Below are 16,870 nucleotides of genomic sequence, written 5' to 3'. Positions count from 1 at the left end.
TTAAGTCTTTCCATCTAGCTAACTTTACCTAGCTGGAAAAATTTTGGTGAAAAGTAAGAGGTAATTTTTGGCTTTCCAAACAATTGTTTCAGCATAGTGTGTTGACTGACTCGTGGCTTGACCCTAAGTTAATGAGGGTGCTACACGAATACTACTCTCAGGGAGCACAGCTGACCAAGGGCTGCAGCGGCTGCCCTCTGACATCCACCACTGTGTCTGTGTTCTGAGGCTGCCCACAAAAGTTTGAGCGAAGCAGGCGGTGAAATCAGGCCTGCTCGTTGGAAAGCGGGTGCTCCTGTGTTGACATTGCTGAACTTCTCTAACAACTGCATTGCAGTTTAAGATACCCCCATTCATCTTTCTATTCTCTCTCCTTCTCCACAGGTCAGGCCTGCATTGAGTCTATGCTGGTTTGGATGTTGAGTGTCCTACAAAGGCACATGGTTAAAGGTATGGTCCCTCCCTGTGGTGCTGCTGGGGACTGGTGGAACCTGTGGGAGAAGGGGCCTCCAGGGAAGAAGTTGGGTCACAGAAGACACTGCTCTTGAGGGGAAGTTGAGATCCTGGCTGCTTGCTCTGTCTCTCTTTGCTTTCTGGAGATTATGAGGTTGAAAAACCGCCTCATCTACTATGTGCCTCACTATGGTGTTCAGTGTTGCCGCAGGCCCAAAGCAACAGTTCAGTCAACCACAGGCTCAGACTTCTGAAGCCATGACCCAAAATAAACCTTTCCTTTACTAAGCTGATTATCTCAGGTATTTTGTCTCAGTGACAGAAGGCTGATTAGCACAATCTAATAACCCTCTTGACTTATTCCACTTCCCACCTGTTTTATCACAAGAAGCATTTCCTCTGACACATTTCTTGCTTGTTTAATATTGTCTTAGCTTAGTTATTTTTATAGTGTATATTTATTTGTAATACACTTTTATTTTTAAATTTCTTTATTAGTACATGTTTGTACTACATACTGTTTACATTCCTTGTGTGAGTCAGGTTGTTCTCCATGCGAACTGCTATACTTCATTATTTATTTATTTTTTTACTACTGGGAATTGAACTCAGGACCTTGTGCTTGCCAGGCAGGTGCTTATGCCACTGAGCTATACCTCTGGTCCTATACTTCCTTATAATTTTAACTTTTAATAATCACATTTATTTTCTGATCTGTGCTACCATTGTAGAAAATTTGCAATATCTAGAAAATTTACAGAAGAAAAAGTTATCTGTAATTCACTCATATATATATGGCCATGATTCTATTGTGGATTTATTTTCAGTGATTTCATGTTCTTACAAAATTGAAATGTACTTAAAATTTTCTTTGTTTTTTTTTATGTTAGGATTTTCCTAACATCATTAAAATATATTTTGACTTTACATGAATTTAAGGGCTGCATATTATTTCCCATTGTTCACATTTCTAATTGTTCATGACTGCAAAGCACAGTGCAATAATGTCCCTGGCCATTTAATTTTGGCATGATATGTCAAGAACTAATAATTTGCTGACAGGAGAGGAAAGTAGAAGGCCTTGTTGTCAGTCTTTGCCTCATTCTCCTTCTGATCATGCCTGATTTTGCTACATTCTTCCTCAGTTTTGAGAAGCCATAGAAACAAGACATTTATGTTAATGTAGTGTACCTTACCACGCTGGTTTAGGATAATTTGCTACTTAACTTTCATGGCTTCTCACGTCAAAGCATTAAGTGTGGTGGGTATTAGTTTGTAAGGGAAGAGAAATACATTCTCTATGGTATTGCATTATGTTTGAAAGCTAGGCAATATGCAATTCAGCAAATGTCAGAGTAGTTCAGGATTCCTTGTTGTTCCACATATTGCCTATGACCATCTTTTCACTGACATTAATACTGTTACAGTGAGCTTTATTATGCCTAAAATTTGCTTTGGATTTCAGTTGTTGTCATCATTTAATGGCTAGCTTATTTTAGATAAATTATTTTACAGCTCAGAGCCTTGCTTTCCTCATGTATAAAATGGAAATAATAACACATATTGCAATAAGATTGCTATGAGAATTCAAATAAATAATGTCTGTGAAGTACTTATTACAGTTTATCATGTAGTAGGTGTTCAGTAACTGGAATGGAAGCTAAATTATGTGATTGACTATAGTTATTTATTTTTATATTTGTTAGATTTTTGTACCAGAGTGAAATCTAATAAGCATTTGGTAAATATTATTCTATCAGTCATCTATTTCAGTTAGTGGAATAGTTTGCACAATATGAGAAATGATTCTCCCTTCAAAAATTTGGCAGAAGATATATCCAGTACAGAAGGTTTTAAAGTAAGACTCTTCAACTACTATTAGTATTATTGGTTTGATTTCTAAACATATATTGTTTCCAAACCTCACTTGCACAGTGAATTTCCTTATGTTCTCTGCATAACACAAGTAATATGACATTGTGAAAATGTAAACCTTTTAATGTGTTCAAAGTAACCCAGTATAATTTCCACTTAGCGGGTACACTCAAGTACTTGAGAACTGAGTGTTGTTTTCAATTGCGCTCCTTAGCTTAAATTTTGCTGGCACTATGTTTTTATTTCTCAAATTTTAACCTTTATTTGTTTATGATCAAAAGTGACAGTGATCAACAGTGTAGAAATTGGCACACTGTAAATAAACTGATTGAAAATTAAGTTTCTAAGCCTGTTAGAATGGGCAGGTTTTGTGTCAGCATGATGAGACAGAAGTCAGTGGCTGAAGGACAAAAACTACCAGGAGCAGCAAGATCTTTTTGTCCTTATGATCTCTCCCACAATGCAGGTTTTGCTTTGTGTGAGAGCAGGTCTCTTAGAAGATGGAGGCAATTTGAACGTTAATTTCCTATGTTTAAGTAAAATCTAGTATTTGGATTTGTTTTCCAAACTCAAAGGAAGTCTTTATGGTGAAATTAGTACAGTGTGTAGATAGATGAAGCATGGGGAACCCAGGAACAGCTTAGCTTTCTCTTGCGAAGACTCCATCCTCGGTTTGCAGCAGGCATCAGGAACACAACTCTGGTGAACCTTTCCCATTTGGTTTTCTCCTTCTCTTTTTCTTTCTTTCCCTGCCCCTCTGCCTTCCCCCAAAGTAGCGAGTTGTATAATGTGGCCAAGTACAAACTCCTTATTCGTCTTCCAGTTACTGCACTTACTCTAGTTGTGAGAAGGAAAGGGAACATGCCAGTTTGCAAACCATGGTCATTTTATAACCTCATCCTCCCTCCCTCCTGCTGAATCCAACAAGTTGATGTACACAGCTTTCCAAATGTTGGGAAAGGAATTACCCAAACCACACTTAACACCAGGACAGAATTCTCTGGGGAGAGTACTAGGCATAACCATTTCTCTTTCATGAAATAAAGGAAGCAGACCTAGAAGGAGGGGCTCTTTCATTGTACAGTAATTGCTTGGTGTGCTGTATGTGACTGTGTATTGTGTGACAGTAGCATAGATGAAAGATCATTAATTCCCTTTATCATTTCCTGGTCACCTCATAAAATGGCACTATCCAGCAAAATGCTATTTAGTAGCAAAATATATTTTAATGGAAAAATTATTTTAAGTAACTGAATAAAAACGTGTTCCAGGAACTTTCCCAATAGACAGCAGAGTATGTACATTTCATGAGGGTGGAGCAGCATCTATTTAATATAATTTTTATATAGAAAATACAGGAATATTTAAAAATGGAAACATGTAAGAAAGGATGTCAAAGGAGTAATAAAATATGTCACAAAATAAAAAATAAACTTCAAATAACAAGTTGACTGAACAAAACAAGCCTCAGCACCATGTTGGATTTTCTTCGTGGTTAAGTTGCAGGAAGTTGAGGTGCTACCAGGAAGAGATGATCTTGCATAGACATCTGGTTCGGTTTGTGGTATTTAAAACCCAGTCCTTCTTTTCCTGAAAAAAAAAAAAAAAATCCCAGTGTTAGAGAAAAGACTAAACTGAAGAGATAGCAGATTTTTGTGGACTGATGTAAGTACGATTGAAAGTCTCATACCCCTGGACCTTGTGTGTGACGATGTTTGTAGGGATGAGGGTTTATCCCTTGGAAGAAGGAAGGGGTGTGGAGTGCAGATGCTACTTCAGAAAAGATCAAAGAAGCGTACAAATGGAGTTTTAGGCTTAATTCTGTCACCAGTTCCCTGTCTTGACAACTCGCTCATCTGGAAGATGAAGCATTCATGAACCTAAGTCTCTTGGAGCACAAACAATCCATGATTTTTATTGATGGCATTTGTTTAGGATTGATTATTGCAAAGAACTGAACTACCTGGGAATAAGACCTCGTCAGTCTTATTCTTTAGCAAAGAAAGTTATAGGCTGAGAGATGTGATGGATTGCAAGACACTTCTTCACCATCTGCTGTCATTTATATCAGAAAATTACTCCATTGTCAGCATGCGATTATTGAATATCTAGTTTGGTGCTTATGCGAGTACTAAGCATACAACATTCAATATACTCAATCTCACAGGAAAGAAGAAAAACAATTACTGTAAACAAGTATTGTTTGGATGTCTTGGAAATGTTTTCTCCCCCCAACCATTGTAGGGAAGTACACTTCATCTTCTTTTCTACCAGTAATGGCAGTCTCTCCTCTCATTAACTACCCTTCATGTTGATATAATTCAACCTAGCACCACAGTTCACAGACGCATGCTGGTACTGGACCAACCAAGATCCTCCTCCCAGATTTATTTTTTAATTTAATTTAATTTAATTTAATTTAATTTAATTTAATGTATTTATTTTGCAGTACTGAGGATTGAACCGAGGGCTTTGGCACTGGGCTCCAATTCCAGCATTTTTTAATTTCCTATTTTAAAATGAGGTCTCACTAAATGGCCAGGTTGGGCTTGAGTTTGTGATCCCCTTGCCTCAGTCTTCCAAAGTGCTGAGTTTACAGGTGTGTGCTGCCACAACCAGATTTTAAGATTGGGACACTGTACTCTATCTCTGGATGATATGTGGAATGTGGGTGCTGTAAGCATTTCTGGCTTTCCTTGTGAACTGACCAGCAGAGAAAGCCACTCTGTAGCCAGAGGGTGGAGCGGACCCCGGAGAGAGGAGGTAAGGCAGGAGGGAGGGAGGCTTCAGGTGGCTTGCGAGACCCTAGTTCTGGTCCTTCTTGTGCTCGGCCTCTCCTCTGTCTCTGAGTTCCATACAAGTCCCTCTATTGTGATGAGTTCCTTCCTTTGCTTGAACTGGTTAGAATTTTAGCAAGAGTATCCTGATTAACCTGACCTTCTAGAAGAAGGAGGGGGAGCTTTCCTGGTCCTCTGAGTGGCTAGGTAGCCTTTCCGTGAGTGTGGCGCATGCTTCTCAGGTTAATTTGCCATAATTTTTCTTGGATTTCTTTTTTTTCCTTGAATTTCTATATCAAACTTTTGCACAAAAATAAAGATTCCAATCTCTTTTTCAGTCAACAGTATGTTCATATAATCTCCTAACTATTCTTCCCCCAGTCAGCGATGTGCTTTTACAGAGTATTTAGATGTTGGGAAACCATGCAAACTCTGGTCTTCCTTATTCCTGTAAAATAAGTCATTAACTATAAAATTTCAACAAAGTATAAATACTCTTTATTCTTTTTGAATCCCTGTTTTTTGTTTGTTTTTTTTTTCTTTTCTTTTAGCTCTTTTTGTCTTAAACTCGTTCAACTTTACTGTCAGGTAAAGCTCTAATCTTTCCTTAGTAGCTTCTAAAAAAATATGTTCAGGGGCTGGGGATTTAGCTTAGTGGCACAGCACCTGTCCAGCAAGCACAAGGTCGTGAGTTCAATCCCTGGTACTGGAAAAAAAATATATGTTCATTCCAAAGTTCTCATTAGGATTTAATTTTTTTCTCTCTGTGGAGATGGCATACACTTGAGATGATACAAGAATACCCACTGGCACAAGGCAGATTACTTTGATTCTATTCTTACTCTAATAGCCTTTTGTTTTTGTGATTTGACTTTGACATTTCAATCAAAATGACAAAACAACAAATGGAAAAATAAGAGTAGCTTTTAGTTAACTGAATTTGTTAGCTTTAAAAGTGAATATGGGGCAAAAAAGGGTATCTGTCATGAGTGGCACATGCAGGGCAACTTGTCTGTCTTACGTGTGGAATCGACATCAAGAGATTTTGGATGCATAATTTTTTGGTACTTGGGCAGCTAGTGATCGTTAGTCCTGGCGCCCTTACTCTTTGTGATTAAAACAATGGTTCATTTTCTCCGTTTCTAAATACTCACAGTGTGGAAGTTTTTGGTATTGCTCACCTTTAGGACAAGGGTTTTTGTAGTCTGTATTTAACTTTGACTTTTGCAAAAAAAAAAAAAAATCTGGGGCCAGGGATATAGCTCAGTGGCATAAGTGCCTGCCTGGCAAGCTCAAGGTCCTGAGTTTGATTCCCAGTACCCCCCTCAAAAAAGAATATGACAATACCCATTTGTACAAAATAAAAATGTAAATGATTTAATATGTATAAAGAAAGACAACATGGAGCTAATAATGCCCTATGTGTATGACATTTGTGGGGACCATGTTTTATCAATCCTATGGTGCAATATACCTGAGATTTCCTAAGAGGTTAAAAACAGTACAAAAGATATCAAAATTATTTTATCTTGGGCTTTTTTTTATGATACTCTTTTCTGATATTTATTTAGTCAGATATGAGAAACTAATTAACAGAATGCATTTCTACATAAATGTTCTTATAGTCAATGAAAGACTATATATATATATATATATATATATATAGAAACAAAATATGAGAAAACAGTGACTTTAAAAATAAACATTTATGAATTTTAATATTATCTTTTATTATAATCAAGAACTCAAATATCTACTAGGCCATTTTCAATAAAAATGTATTGAGTTCATTATTTACATTTTTGCATAGGAAGGATGGTTTACTTATTTAAGCTATTTTTCTTTTTCTTTTTTTTTAATATTTTTTTTCTTTTTCAATTGTGAGAAGATGGAATGTTTTTTGTTTTTTTTTTTTTCCCTGTCTTTTTGAGACAGGGTCTTGCTATGCAGTTCAGGCTGGACTTGAGCTCACTTTGTAGCCCAGGTTGGTCTCGAACTCACAAGGATCCTCCTGCCTTAGCCTCCTGAGTGCTGGGATTGCAGGTGTGCGCCACCACACCTGTGACATTCATCTTTGAGCAGAGACCACATTAATCTTCTCTCTATGGCTCCAATTTTAGTGTACATTGCTGATGAAATGAGCTTGAGACCACTTATTTTGTGGGTACTATTTTCTTATTTGTCAATCTTAACCAATATTTCTGGCTTTATTTGTAGTTCTAATTAGAGTGTATCTAGATTTTTGGAGCACAAAATACCTACATTTAAACCAGAGATACCTCTAGCTCTTGATAAAACTTACCTTGAATTTCAATTACGTTGCAAGGTGGACATTAGTCTTGGGTTGTCTTACCTGGAACAATCATGTCCTGTCCAAGCTGAGAGACAATGGCATCGATTTGGTCTCACACATTTTCCACCATTTAAACACGGAACCTGGCAAGTAGCTGGAATGGAAAATTCAGACATTCAGTTAGTGAATGCTTAAAAGTCTCATTATATCACAGCAAGGGAGGTCCTTTCCTTCATTTAAAAAATTCATCTTTGGGGAGATATTAGTAAATATTGTTTCTTTCACTGGTCATTCATGAAATATGGGGGAAATACCTGCTAAGTGAGGACCACATGTTTGATAATCATAGCGTGAGGAGAACAAGAAGTAAAATACCAGTCTTTCTCCTGAAGGGGTGCTCTTGGTAAGTTAAAAGTGAAAGCAGGCCAACATATTTGCAATATAATAAGAAAGGAAATGATGAAACACATAGGATTAAACCCATAAAAAACCCAACTCCCCATAGTTTCTATTTGCTGATAAAAGAAAAAAATTACTTTTTAAACAGCATTTTGGTTTAGTGGTGCCTGCCTGTACTAATTAAGTACCCATTATTTCTACTTTTCTGTCTAAAAGCTTACTATTTCCCCATCCCCTTCCCTGCCATGTCAGTATTCTCAGTGTCCTATGAGTCACCTTCTCATGCTATGCATCTTCTGCAAAGTCTCATTTTCTCCTCCATGAATGTTATTGTTGATGTGGTACAATTCTCTATTTCCAATGTAGCTGTATGTTCAGGGCACCTAGACTATCACACAACTGCGTATCAGACCACTGGCTCTATATGTTCTGCAGATGCCTCAAACTGAGCACATGCATCCTTAGTGCCTTATCTAGCCCCCAGATCTGCTTCTCCTGGCTTCTATAACTCACCAGGTCTCATCACTGGGTCTAAGCTAGAAACAGCAATTTGGACATTTATCTCCATAACAGATATGTAACCACTTTGGATGGACTCTACTTACTAACATCTCCCAAAGGCACCCTCTTCTGATAATCACTTTTCCAGACTTTGTTAATTTTTTTGTTTTGTTTTGACATACCAGGAATTGAACTCATGACCTTGTGCTTGCCAGGCAGGCACTGTGTCACTGAGCAATATCCCCAGCTCAGACTTTGTTACATATTTCTTGTCTATTCTATTCTTTGACTTCCTAACTGATCTCTGTTGTCTTCTTCTCTGCCATTTTCAATACTGCTGCAAAATCACTTTTCTAAAAGAAAATCTGACTACATAATTTTCCTGCTTAAAACTTGATGCTGGCTTCTGACGCTCACAAATATAATCCAGTGTCTTGAACCTCACACACTTGCATTTCCTGATCTGACACTGCCGTCTTCACAACTTATTTTCCAGCCATGCCTCTGCATTTCCTTTGTGGCTTGTTTTCATCCCTACTTGGCTGACCTCCCTGTGCATGGTATGCTCCAGGCCCTTGACTAGAATGATCTTCACCTGCAAATCTTTTTGCTCTTCCTTGGATTCTAAGATTATGAAACCTTTTCTGAAGTTTGGCACTTGCTTATTTCACCCACTTTTAATGTTATCTTAGCCCATTTTATATAATTCAATTAACCCCTATCTTAATATATTCCAGGTGTATGTTTATAAGCCATCCTGCCTGTCCTCTTTTCCAGATTAAAACTCTGGAGGGGAAGAGCTTCTGTTTGATATCCTTTTGCAGGCTTAGTACCTAGGATGTCCAAGTAGAATATATGCACAGGTGCTGATGCAAGATTTTTAAGAAGGAGACTACATGGCCCTGTGACATTGGAAACAACTAAGGGGGTAAAAGACATACAAATACCTCAGATCAGTGGTGTTTTAAATTGCATGATTCTATGTAGCTGTGTAACAGCTATAGGAATTCAATGTTAGGAAATTGATTACTGTACTATGATATAAAAAAGTATGGAAATGAAGGGAAATGTAGGCCTTTGGAAGTTGAGTAAGTTTAGAGTAGGTGGCAAAAGGAGGGAGCCATGAGTAAATTCTAAGAGATAGAAGGGGGGCCCTTTCTCAGTAGAAGAGGGATCCCTGGAGGCACTGTGGAAGCCACCACTGCAGGGCTCAGGGTGTGATGGCGAGATGGGACGTAGGCTGTGTTTTCGTGGTGCTGAAGCCATCTGTGCAGCACCTTGGATGTCAGAAGAATTCAGGCTGGTTGCAGAGTCAACACACAACCATTCCAGGCTACTTTAAACAGGGCAAAGAGCACCAAAATCAATAGATAATGGTGCTCAGACTGGAAATGGAGTCAATAAAATCACCCAGTAGATTCTGAGATGAACTAGAGAAGCAGTCTTTAACTGGCTGGTGATAATAGTGTAAAGCAGGATGCAGGAGACACTGCACAGGTAGGAACAAAGAGAGGCACTGGGGTTTCTGATGAGGGAGAAAAGAATTGAGAAAGACTCACTCATGGGGAAAGATGGCACTGCCACCTCTAGTGATACTGTGCCTGGCAAAGGGAGGGGATGCTTTGCATATAAGTTCAATTGTTTTTTGTTTTGAAACAGGGTCTCGCTATGCAGTTCAGGCTGGCTTTGAGCTCACGTTGTAGCCCATGCTGGCCTTGAACTTGCAATAATCCTCCTGCCTCAGCCTCCAGAGTGCAGGGATTACAGGCATGTGCCACCACGCCTGGCAATAAGTTCAATTTTGGATGCAGGAGAAGTGAAGAACACAAAAGTTGACTTGTTATAAACAAATACTACAGTCGGGCGTGGTGGCGCACGCCTGTAATCCCAACACTTGGGAGGCTGAGGTAGGAGGATCGTTGTGAGTTTGAGACCAGCCTGGGCTAAAAAGTGAGCTAAAGCTCAGCCTGAACTTCATAGTGAGACCCTGTCTCAAAAAGACAAAAAATAAGCCCCCTGGGCCATGCCCTGACTATAAAGGTGACCACTACAGTTCTAACTGCCCTCTGAACTGAAGGCCCCAGAGCTCAGACCCCTCCTACCTGCTGCTCCAACAGGAATGAAGGGGCCCAGGGCATACTCTGCCTTCTCCCTCTGGCCAGACCGTTATCTTCAAGGAGAAGCCCACATAATCATGACTATCGAGGAAAAAATAAAAGCCTATTGCTGGACACTGGTGCTGATCTGTCGGTCCTTCTTTTCAATCCTGGCCTTCCTTCCAGCTGTCACACCTCAGTGAAAGGAGTCACTGATGAGGAGGTAATGGCTATTTTTCACAGCCCCTAGGCTATAACTACTTGTTAGATCTTTCTTGCATATCTTTGTTTTCCTGAGAAACCACTTTGAAGATACCAACATGTATTACAGCAGCCATTGATAATTTCCTACCAATCTGTCCATAACTCTGTAATGTTTCTATGCTATTGTTCCTATGCTATTTAGTAAATGGATGTGTGTTTATTACTATGTGTTTTCAACAACAACCATTGAGAATAGTCAATGATTATTTAACTGATCACTCATGTATAGCTCTATTTGTTTCCCCTAGAAACCACTTTGAAAAAACCAAAGCATAGTACAACAACCATTGATAATTTCCTACCACTTTTTGTCTGTAACTCACTATTATTTGTCTATTTGTTTTCCTGAGAAACTATCTCGAAGATACCAATAGGTAAAATAACAACCATATATTGTCCTACCACTTTGTCTGTAATTCGGCAAATCCCCCTATTACTATGTTATTCTTCTTTTACTCTTTTAAATAAAAAAAGACAAAAAATAAATAAATAAACAAGCACTACATAAATTTTGTGAAATGCCTCAAGTAAATGTTTCCAATTTAGCCTGTAGGATGTTTTTCCTTATTAATATTCCTGGATGGCCTGGTTTGCACATTAGCTAGGGTGACTACATATCTGATTTTGCCCGTGACACAGTATCTTTCATTCCTATTTCCCTGATTTATTCACTTTTTGTCTTTTTTTTTTTGGTACCGGTAATCAAACTCAGGAACTTGTGCTTGTCAGGCAGGCGCTTGTGCCACTGATCTATATCCCTGGCCCCTTGATTTATTTATTAACTGTGCCCCTTTCATGCTCGAAAAATGTCCTGGTATGGACAGTGAGTCACATGGTCAACGGGCCTTAGAAGCACCGCTGTGAGCAAACTCACTGTACTTTAAATTTTACCGCACTAAGGAGGTGGTCTAAACATTTTAACAGCGGGATAGTGGGGTATAAGAGTTCACACTAAAGAAACACAGCAATTTCTATTCTGTTAGCAAGCTGTTTCAAGTTTTAGACTATTACCAAGGTAAAAAAAAATCTGTCATTTTAAGTTGATTTGTACGATACTTAGTGAAAAACCTAATATATTCTGGTTCTGTGCTGGGCATCCGGGATGTAAAGATGAAAAAATATCTCCACTCAAAACTGGCATATAATCTCATGGGGGTGTACATAGAAATCAAACAACTACACAGATGTTCAAAAATAGTGGGCTAAATATTATATCTGAGGAAAATAAAGGCGGGGCGTTGTCACCAATCTATCAACATAGTTTGTTCTATTGTCCACAACGAGGCGCCATCCTTTTAATGATACTTTTCCCCCTTTTAACTAAAATTGTCTTTATTTTGGCCTTGTTCTTCCTAAAATGTAACAGTGAATTTAGTAGTTTAGTTTCATAGAGATTAAATCTTCTTCTGAACTTCTATATCTCTCTCCATGCTGTAAGAGTCAACATAGATGCTATTTTCTGTATTTTATTGCCTTTATTATTATTATTTTTTTGGTCCTTAGGCACGAATGCAAGGGCTCACACTTGCTAGGAAAGTGCTCTACCATGGAGCTACACACTTAGTCCAGAGGCTACTCTTTATCTTTTTTTTTGTCTTTTTGAGTCAGGGTCTCTCTATGCAGTTCAGACTGGCCTTGAGCTCACTTTATAGCTCAGGCTGGTCTCGAACTCACAATGATTCTCCTGCCTCAGCCTGCTGAGTGCTGGGATTACAGGCGTGCACCACCAAACCCGGCCAGAGGCTACTCTTTGGCACCTGCCCCTGAAAGGTGTTTTTCAGACAGTGATTCAATTTTGGGTTGAGACCACCAGCCGAAGGACCATCCAAAGAGCCATCTTGAAAAATTCTTGAGAATCTTTGACACCTTTTTGCTTCCACACCACCTCTGAGATTGAGTTATAGTTTTCCATGTCTCCTGGTGCTTTGTGGGAGCAAAGCACCAAGAAAACCAACCAGGAGAGGAAGCCTACCTGTATGACAGCGGGTCCCAGTCCATCCAGGTGGGCAGTCACACTGGTAAGGAGCCACACAACGACCACCATTCAGACAGGGGAGAATGCATATTGCTAGAAAAAAGTGATTGAAAATTATTTGACCAAAATACACATGCTCAGCTATTTCAAGTGTTCACAAACTTTTTCCAGGAAGAAGAATGAAACCATGCAGAACCCTGCAGAGAATTTTCCTGTATGCCTTCTGCTTATTAATGAGTATCACTGGGAAAACACACTCAGGAAGTTAAGTCTGAATCCTCAGCCAGATGTACTATTGACTGTAATGCCAAATGCACTTTTTCAGTGAGGACACAGGAATGGATGCTTATTCAGTGCTTTGCTTCAGCTCTTCTCCACATAAGCAGTATGGCCTCCATCTATTGTCATTTCAAATTTCCATTACAAATTATGTAAAATGCTGTAAGAAGGTTTGGCTCTCTTGAGGCTGTCTTCTTGTAATAAATGTGAGAATGGGAATCTGATGGGCTTTTCTGTAAGCAGGGAAAGCAAAAGCATTTGCAACTGTTCAATTAGGACAACTTTTCCTTCATTTCCTAGAAATTGTGGGCTGATTAAAATATGTCTCCCCAATACTCTGCAGAATAATCATCCCTCCTAGTAGAAGAATCAGAGTTTGTTTAAAAGATGTGAGATCGTTTATCGCTTTATTGCACTCAATGTGTGGTTCTCTAAGCAGCAGAACTGGCACTGACTAGGAGCTGGTTAGAAATGTAGAATCTCAGATCCCAACCCAGATCTTCTGAATCTGTATTTTAGTAGCCTATCTCAGATCATATGTATTTATGTGGGATTCTGAGAAAGCCTGGTCTTGTGGAGGAGGGCAGACATATGCTCAGTCAGGTCTATAGGTGGAGTACTTCAGAGTAAATATTCTTGAGTCTTTGGACTCTTGGCATTATATAACAGGGTAAGCCTGGGATCTGCAAGTGAAAAGGAGTGGTTGAGGAGAGGGGGGAGGAAAAATGTGATTTTTCTTCTTTCTCAGTCATTGTGCAAATACCTGCTTTGATGAGTTGTTAGTAGCCTAAGTTTATTTCTAGTATACAATTTCCTTTACAGATCAAGTCACACCTAACAAGTTTGAGAGCATCATAAAATACCTAGCTTTCAGAAAAAACTAGACCAGCAGCCATCACATTAATTATACAATGGTTTATATGTATGACTCCCAATGAAATCTGATACTTTTATCTTTTCATACTGACACTGAAGCATTACAGTTTAAACATTAAAAAAGTTTAAACTACTTATTTACACCCCCATGGAAGCTGAAGCTCAACGTATTTTTACAGGAATCAAAATTCTATACTAATTTGCCAAGTATTGTTGTATAGATCATAAGTACCACTTTCCTTATGCTGTGATTTATATCTGGATTTCCCTCCTTATCCTCCTGGGATCAGAGGCAGGGCTTGTGGAAGGTGACTGGATTATGGGGAGTAGGCTTGGTGTTGGGAGATAGGGCCTGATTGGAAGAGAGGAGTCCCTGGGGGCATGGCCTGGTAGGGCCTTACCTCCCTCCCTGGTTCTTCCTTTCAGTCTCTGCTTCCTGTTCCCCATGACATGAGCAGCTTTCCTCTGCCTAGGTCCTTCCACCATGCCGCTGACCATGCAAGGGCTAAAATATGTGCTAAAATAAAGCTTTAAGTTGTGAGTGTCAGATATTTTGTCCCAACAGTAAGGAAAAGGGCTTCTATATTCTCGCCCCTGCCTTGCACTAGGAATTGAACTCTGGGTCTTTGCACTTAACTTCATGTTTAGCTTTTTTATTTTAATTTTTGTTTTGAGACAATGTCTCACTAAGTTGCTAAATTGCCCAGGCTGGATGGACATAAATTTGCTGAGTGCCGGGATTTACACGCACCATGCCCAGCTCCTCACATACTTAATTAGGAGGAACTATTCCTAATGACAGAGTGAGTGGTGGGCTGCAAATATTCCCTGCAAGGTTCAGTGTTATCCAAGGCCATGCACTTACACCAAGTGAACCAATGGCTGGCATGGTGCACAGCAGACCTGGGCTAAGGGAAGAAGAGGCCTGGAGGACTCCTTTATAAGCTCCTCCCCATGAAGACTCTTTTAAATGCCTGCCAGGAGGCACGTGACAATAACTTCAGATGGATCTGGACAATTGCATTTCAAAGTTGTTAATATTCCAGGTCTTCTACAACCTATTGACATTTTAGATCAGTCCTATGCGCTCTGTGTACTTCAAAGATTTAAGTCAGCAGATTCTTTCTGGCAGTGAAGTCAGTTTCTAGGCAAATTATCAGGGCCCAAAGTAAGATTTGAGGACAGACTTACGCTCTTCACAGAGACGGCCCATCCAGCCATCTGGGCAGGAACAAGCATTGGGGCGCTGGCAGACACCTCCATTTTGACATGGGAATCGACAGACAGCTGAAAAGGAAGCAGGAAGAGTCATAAACATAGGGAATTCTGCAAGGGTGGTTGTCAGACAAAAGAGTGCTCATTCACAGTTTATTATATGTCCTTGGCTCAAGCTTTAAGGAAGAAAAACAGAACAAAATCTCAAGAGGAAATGTCAATATCTAGAGAAGTATATCCAGAAAAGTAAACATTAGTTGTCACCATTACAGTTGCCCCTAGCTTTATTGAGGTATAATACATAAATAAAAACTGTGTATATCTAAGATTCACATTAGGGTGACCTTGAACTCACTACATACCCCAGGCTGGCCTCAAACTCTCAGATATCCTCCTGCCTCAGCCTCCCATGAGCAAGAATTACAGATGTGGGTCACCATGCCTAGTCTTTCAGTGTCTTCTATCTTTTAAAAAAACTCCCTCGCTTTACATTTCTCCAAATAACCCCACATAAATACATGCAAGTCAACTAGTTTATCTCAGAGTCAGTAATGATAGTGAATTAATACTCTGCCCCCTTTCCCATTCAAGCTCTAAAGAGTGGTTTGCCCTTGCTTTCATTATGTCTTAGACTCCTCCTTACTCTTCCGACTATAGTACTCTAGCGTCAGCTGTCCACACATCCTTAAATGACTCCAGTTTACCCACTCTCATCTCACTAACCAAGCCACCAAGGGCCCTGGTTCTAGCTGCTCTTTTACTTGTCCTTCCTGAGCATTAGCCATGGTTGGCCATTTTTCTCTTCTTTCCAAAAATATCTCTTCCTTTGTATCCTGGGCCACTCATCCCTTCTGGTTTTCTCTCACTTTGCTGGATCCGCCCTCTCCTGTCCCTTCCCTTTCATTCTTTTTTTTTTTTTCTGATATCTATTGGTTTATTGAAAGGAACAGTGAATGCTTAAATTTTTTTTCTTGACCAATTTTGCATGCTTATATCTGGTAATCTGAACTAATTATTTTAATTTTTATTTATTTTAAAGAGAGTTTTAAAAGGTCGTTCTTGTTTTTGCTTTGTTTTGTTTTCCTTCTTGATGTGAAAATGATAGTGTTACTCAGAGTCCCTTCCCTGGACTTCTCACCTATTTCTCTATGAGGAAGGGCTGGGAGGGCGGAGTTTGAAGGATACAAAGTAGCAGATGGATACCATAAACCAGCTGGGAGATCTAATGTTAAATAAGAGGATCTTAAGTAATAACACTGTGTTGTATTTTAAAGTGTAGCCCAAATGAGTAGATTTTTAGGTGTTCTTGCTACAAAAAAGGAACTCTGTGTGATGATAGATATGTTAATTTTCCTCCATACAACAACCATTTTACTATCTACATGTATCTCATAATATCATATTTCTTAAATATACACAGCACCTTTTTATATAAAGGAAAGTACAGAAAGCCCCAATATACTTTTCTGGCTCATATCTTTGACTGCTATGTGAAAAAAAAAAATCCTATGTGAGATTTCAACACGATATTCAGAAGGACATCTCAAGCACGTATATATCTCGAGTATGTATATGTAGGTGGGCAGATAGATATAAAATATATATTCCTATATGTTCTCATTTAGAAGACATGGAAAATGCTTATCTTCTTATGCAGAAAAATGCAGAGTACAAATAAATACACTATTCTCTAATTCCCTCTGCCTCTATTCAGAATGCCCTTCTTTCTTTTCTCTCCCTGGATAATGGCTTTAAGACCTAACACCAGGTTTAACATTCCCTACTAAGCCTTCCCAGGTATTCCCACCCCCCACATGAGGACCGGTCAGCTTTATCCACAAGACGGGCTCTCATCTCTTTGATGCTA

The 16,870-nt window shown here is 39.1% G+C and overlaps 1 protein-coding gene across 1 annotated transcript in view; it reads right to left on the bottom strand.

Annotated features, from left to right (window-relative positions):
- Positions 1-3,529: 3,529 nt before the first annotated feature.
- Positions 3,530-16,870, bottom strand: part of Svep1 (sushi, von Willebrand factor type A, EGF and pentraxin domain containing 1) — a 183,615-nt gene continuing 170,274 nt past the window's right edge. The window contains exons 45-48 of the mRNA XM_005382738.2: positions 14,980-15,075; positions 12,631-12,726; positions 7,459-7,552; positions 3,530-3,918 (exon numbers count right to left, since the gene is read on the bottom strand). Coding sequence (XP_005382795.1) covers positions 3,897-3,918; positions 7,459-7,552; positions 12,631-12,726; positions 14,980-15,075 — 308 coding nt within the window. The 3' untranslated portion in view covers positions 3,530-3,896. The remainder of the gene's footprint in view (positions 3,919-7,458; positions 7,553-12,630; positions 12,727-14,979; positions 15,076-16,870) is intronic.

Source organism: Chinchilla lanigera, unplaced genomic scaffold (assembly GCF_000276665.1).
Source record: "Chinchilla lanigera isolate Chin_1 unplaced genomic scaffold, ChiLan1.0 scaffold00018, whole genome shotgun sequence".
Taxonomy (NCBI): domain Eukaryota; kingdom Metazoa; phylum Chordata; class Mammalia; order Rodentia; family Chinchillidae; genus Chinchilla; species Chinchilla lanigera.
The sequence above is the reverse complement of the archived record's forward strand: the minus strand, read 5'-3'. Positions and strand labels throughout refer to the sequence as shown.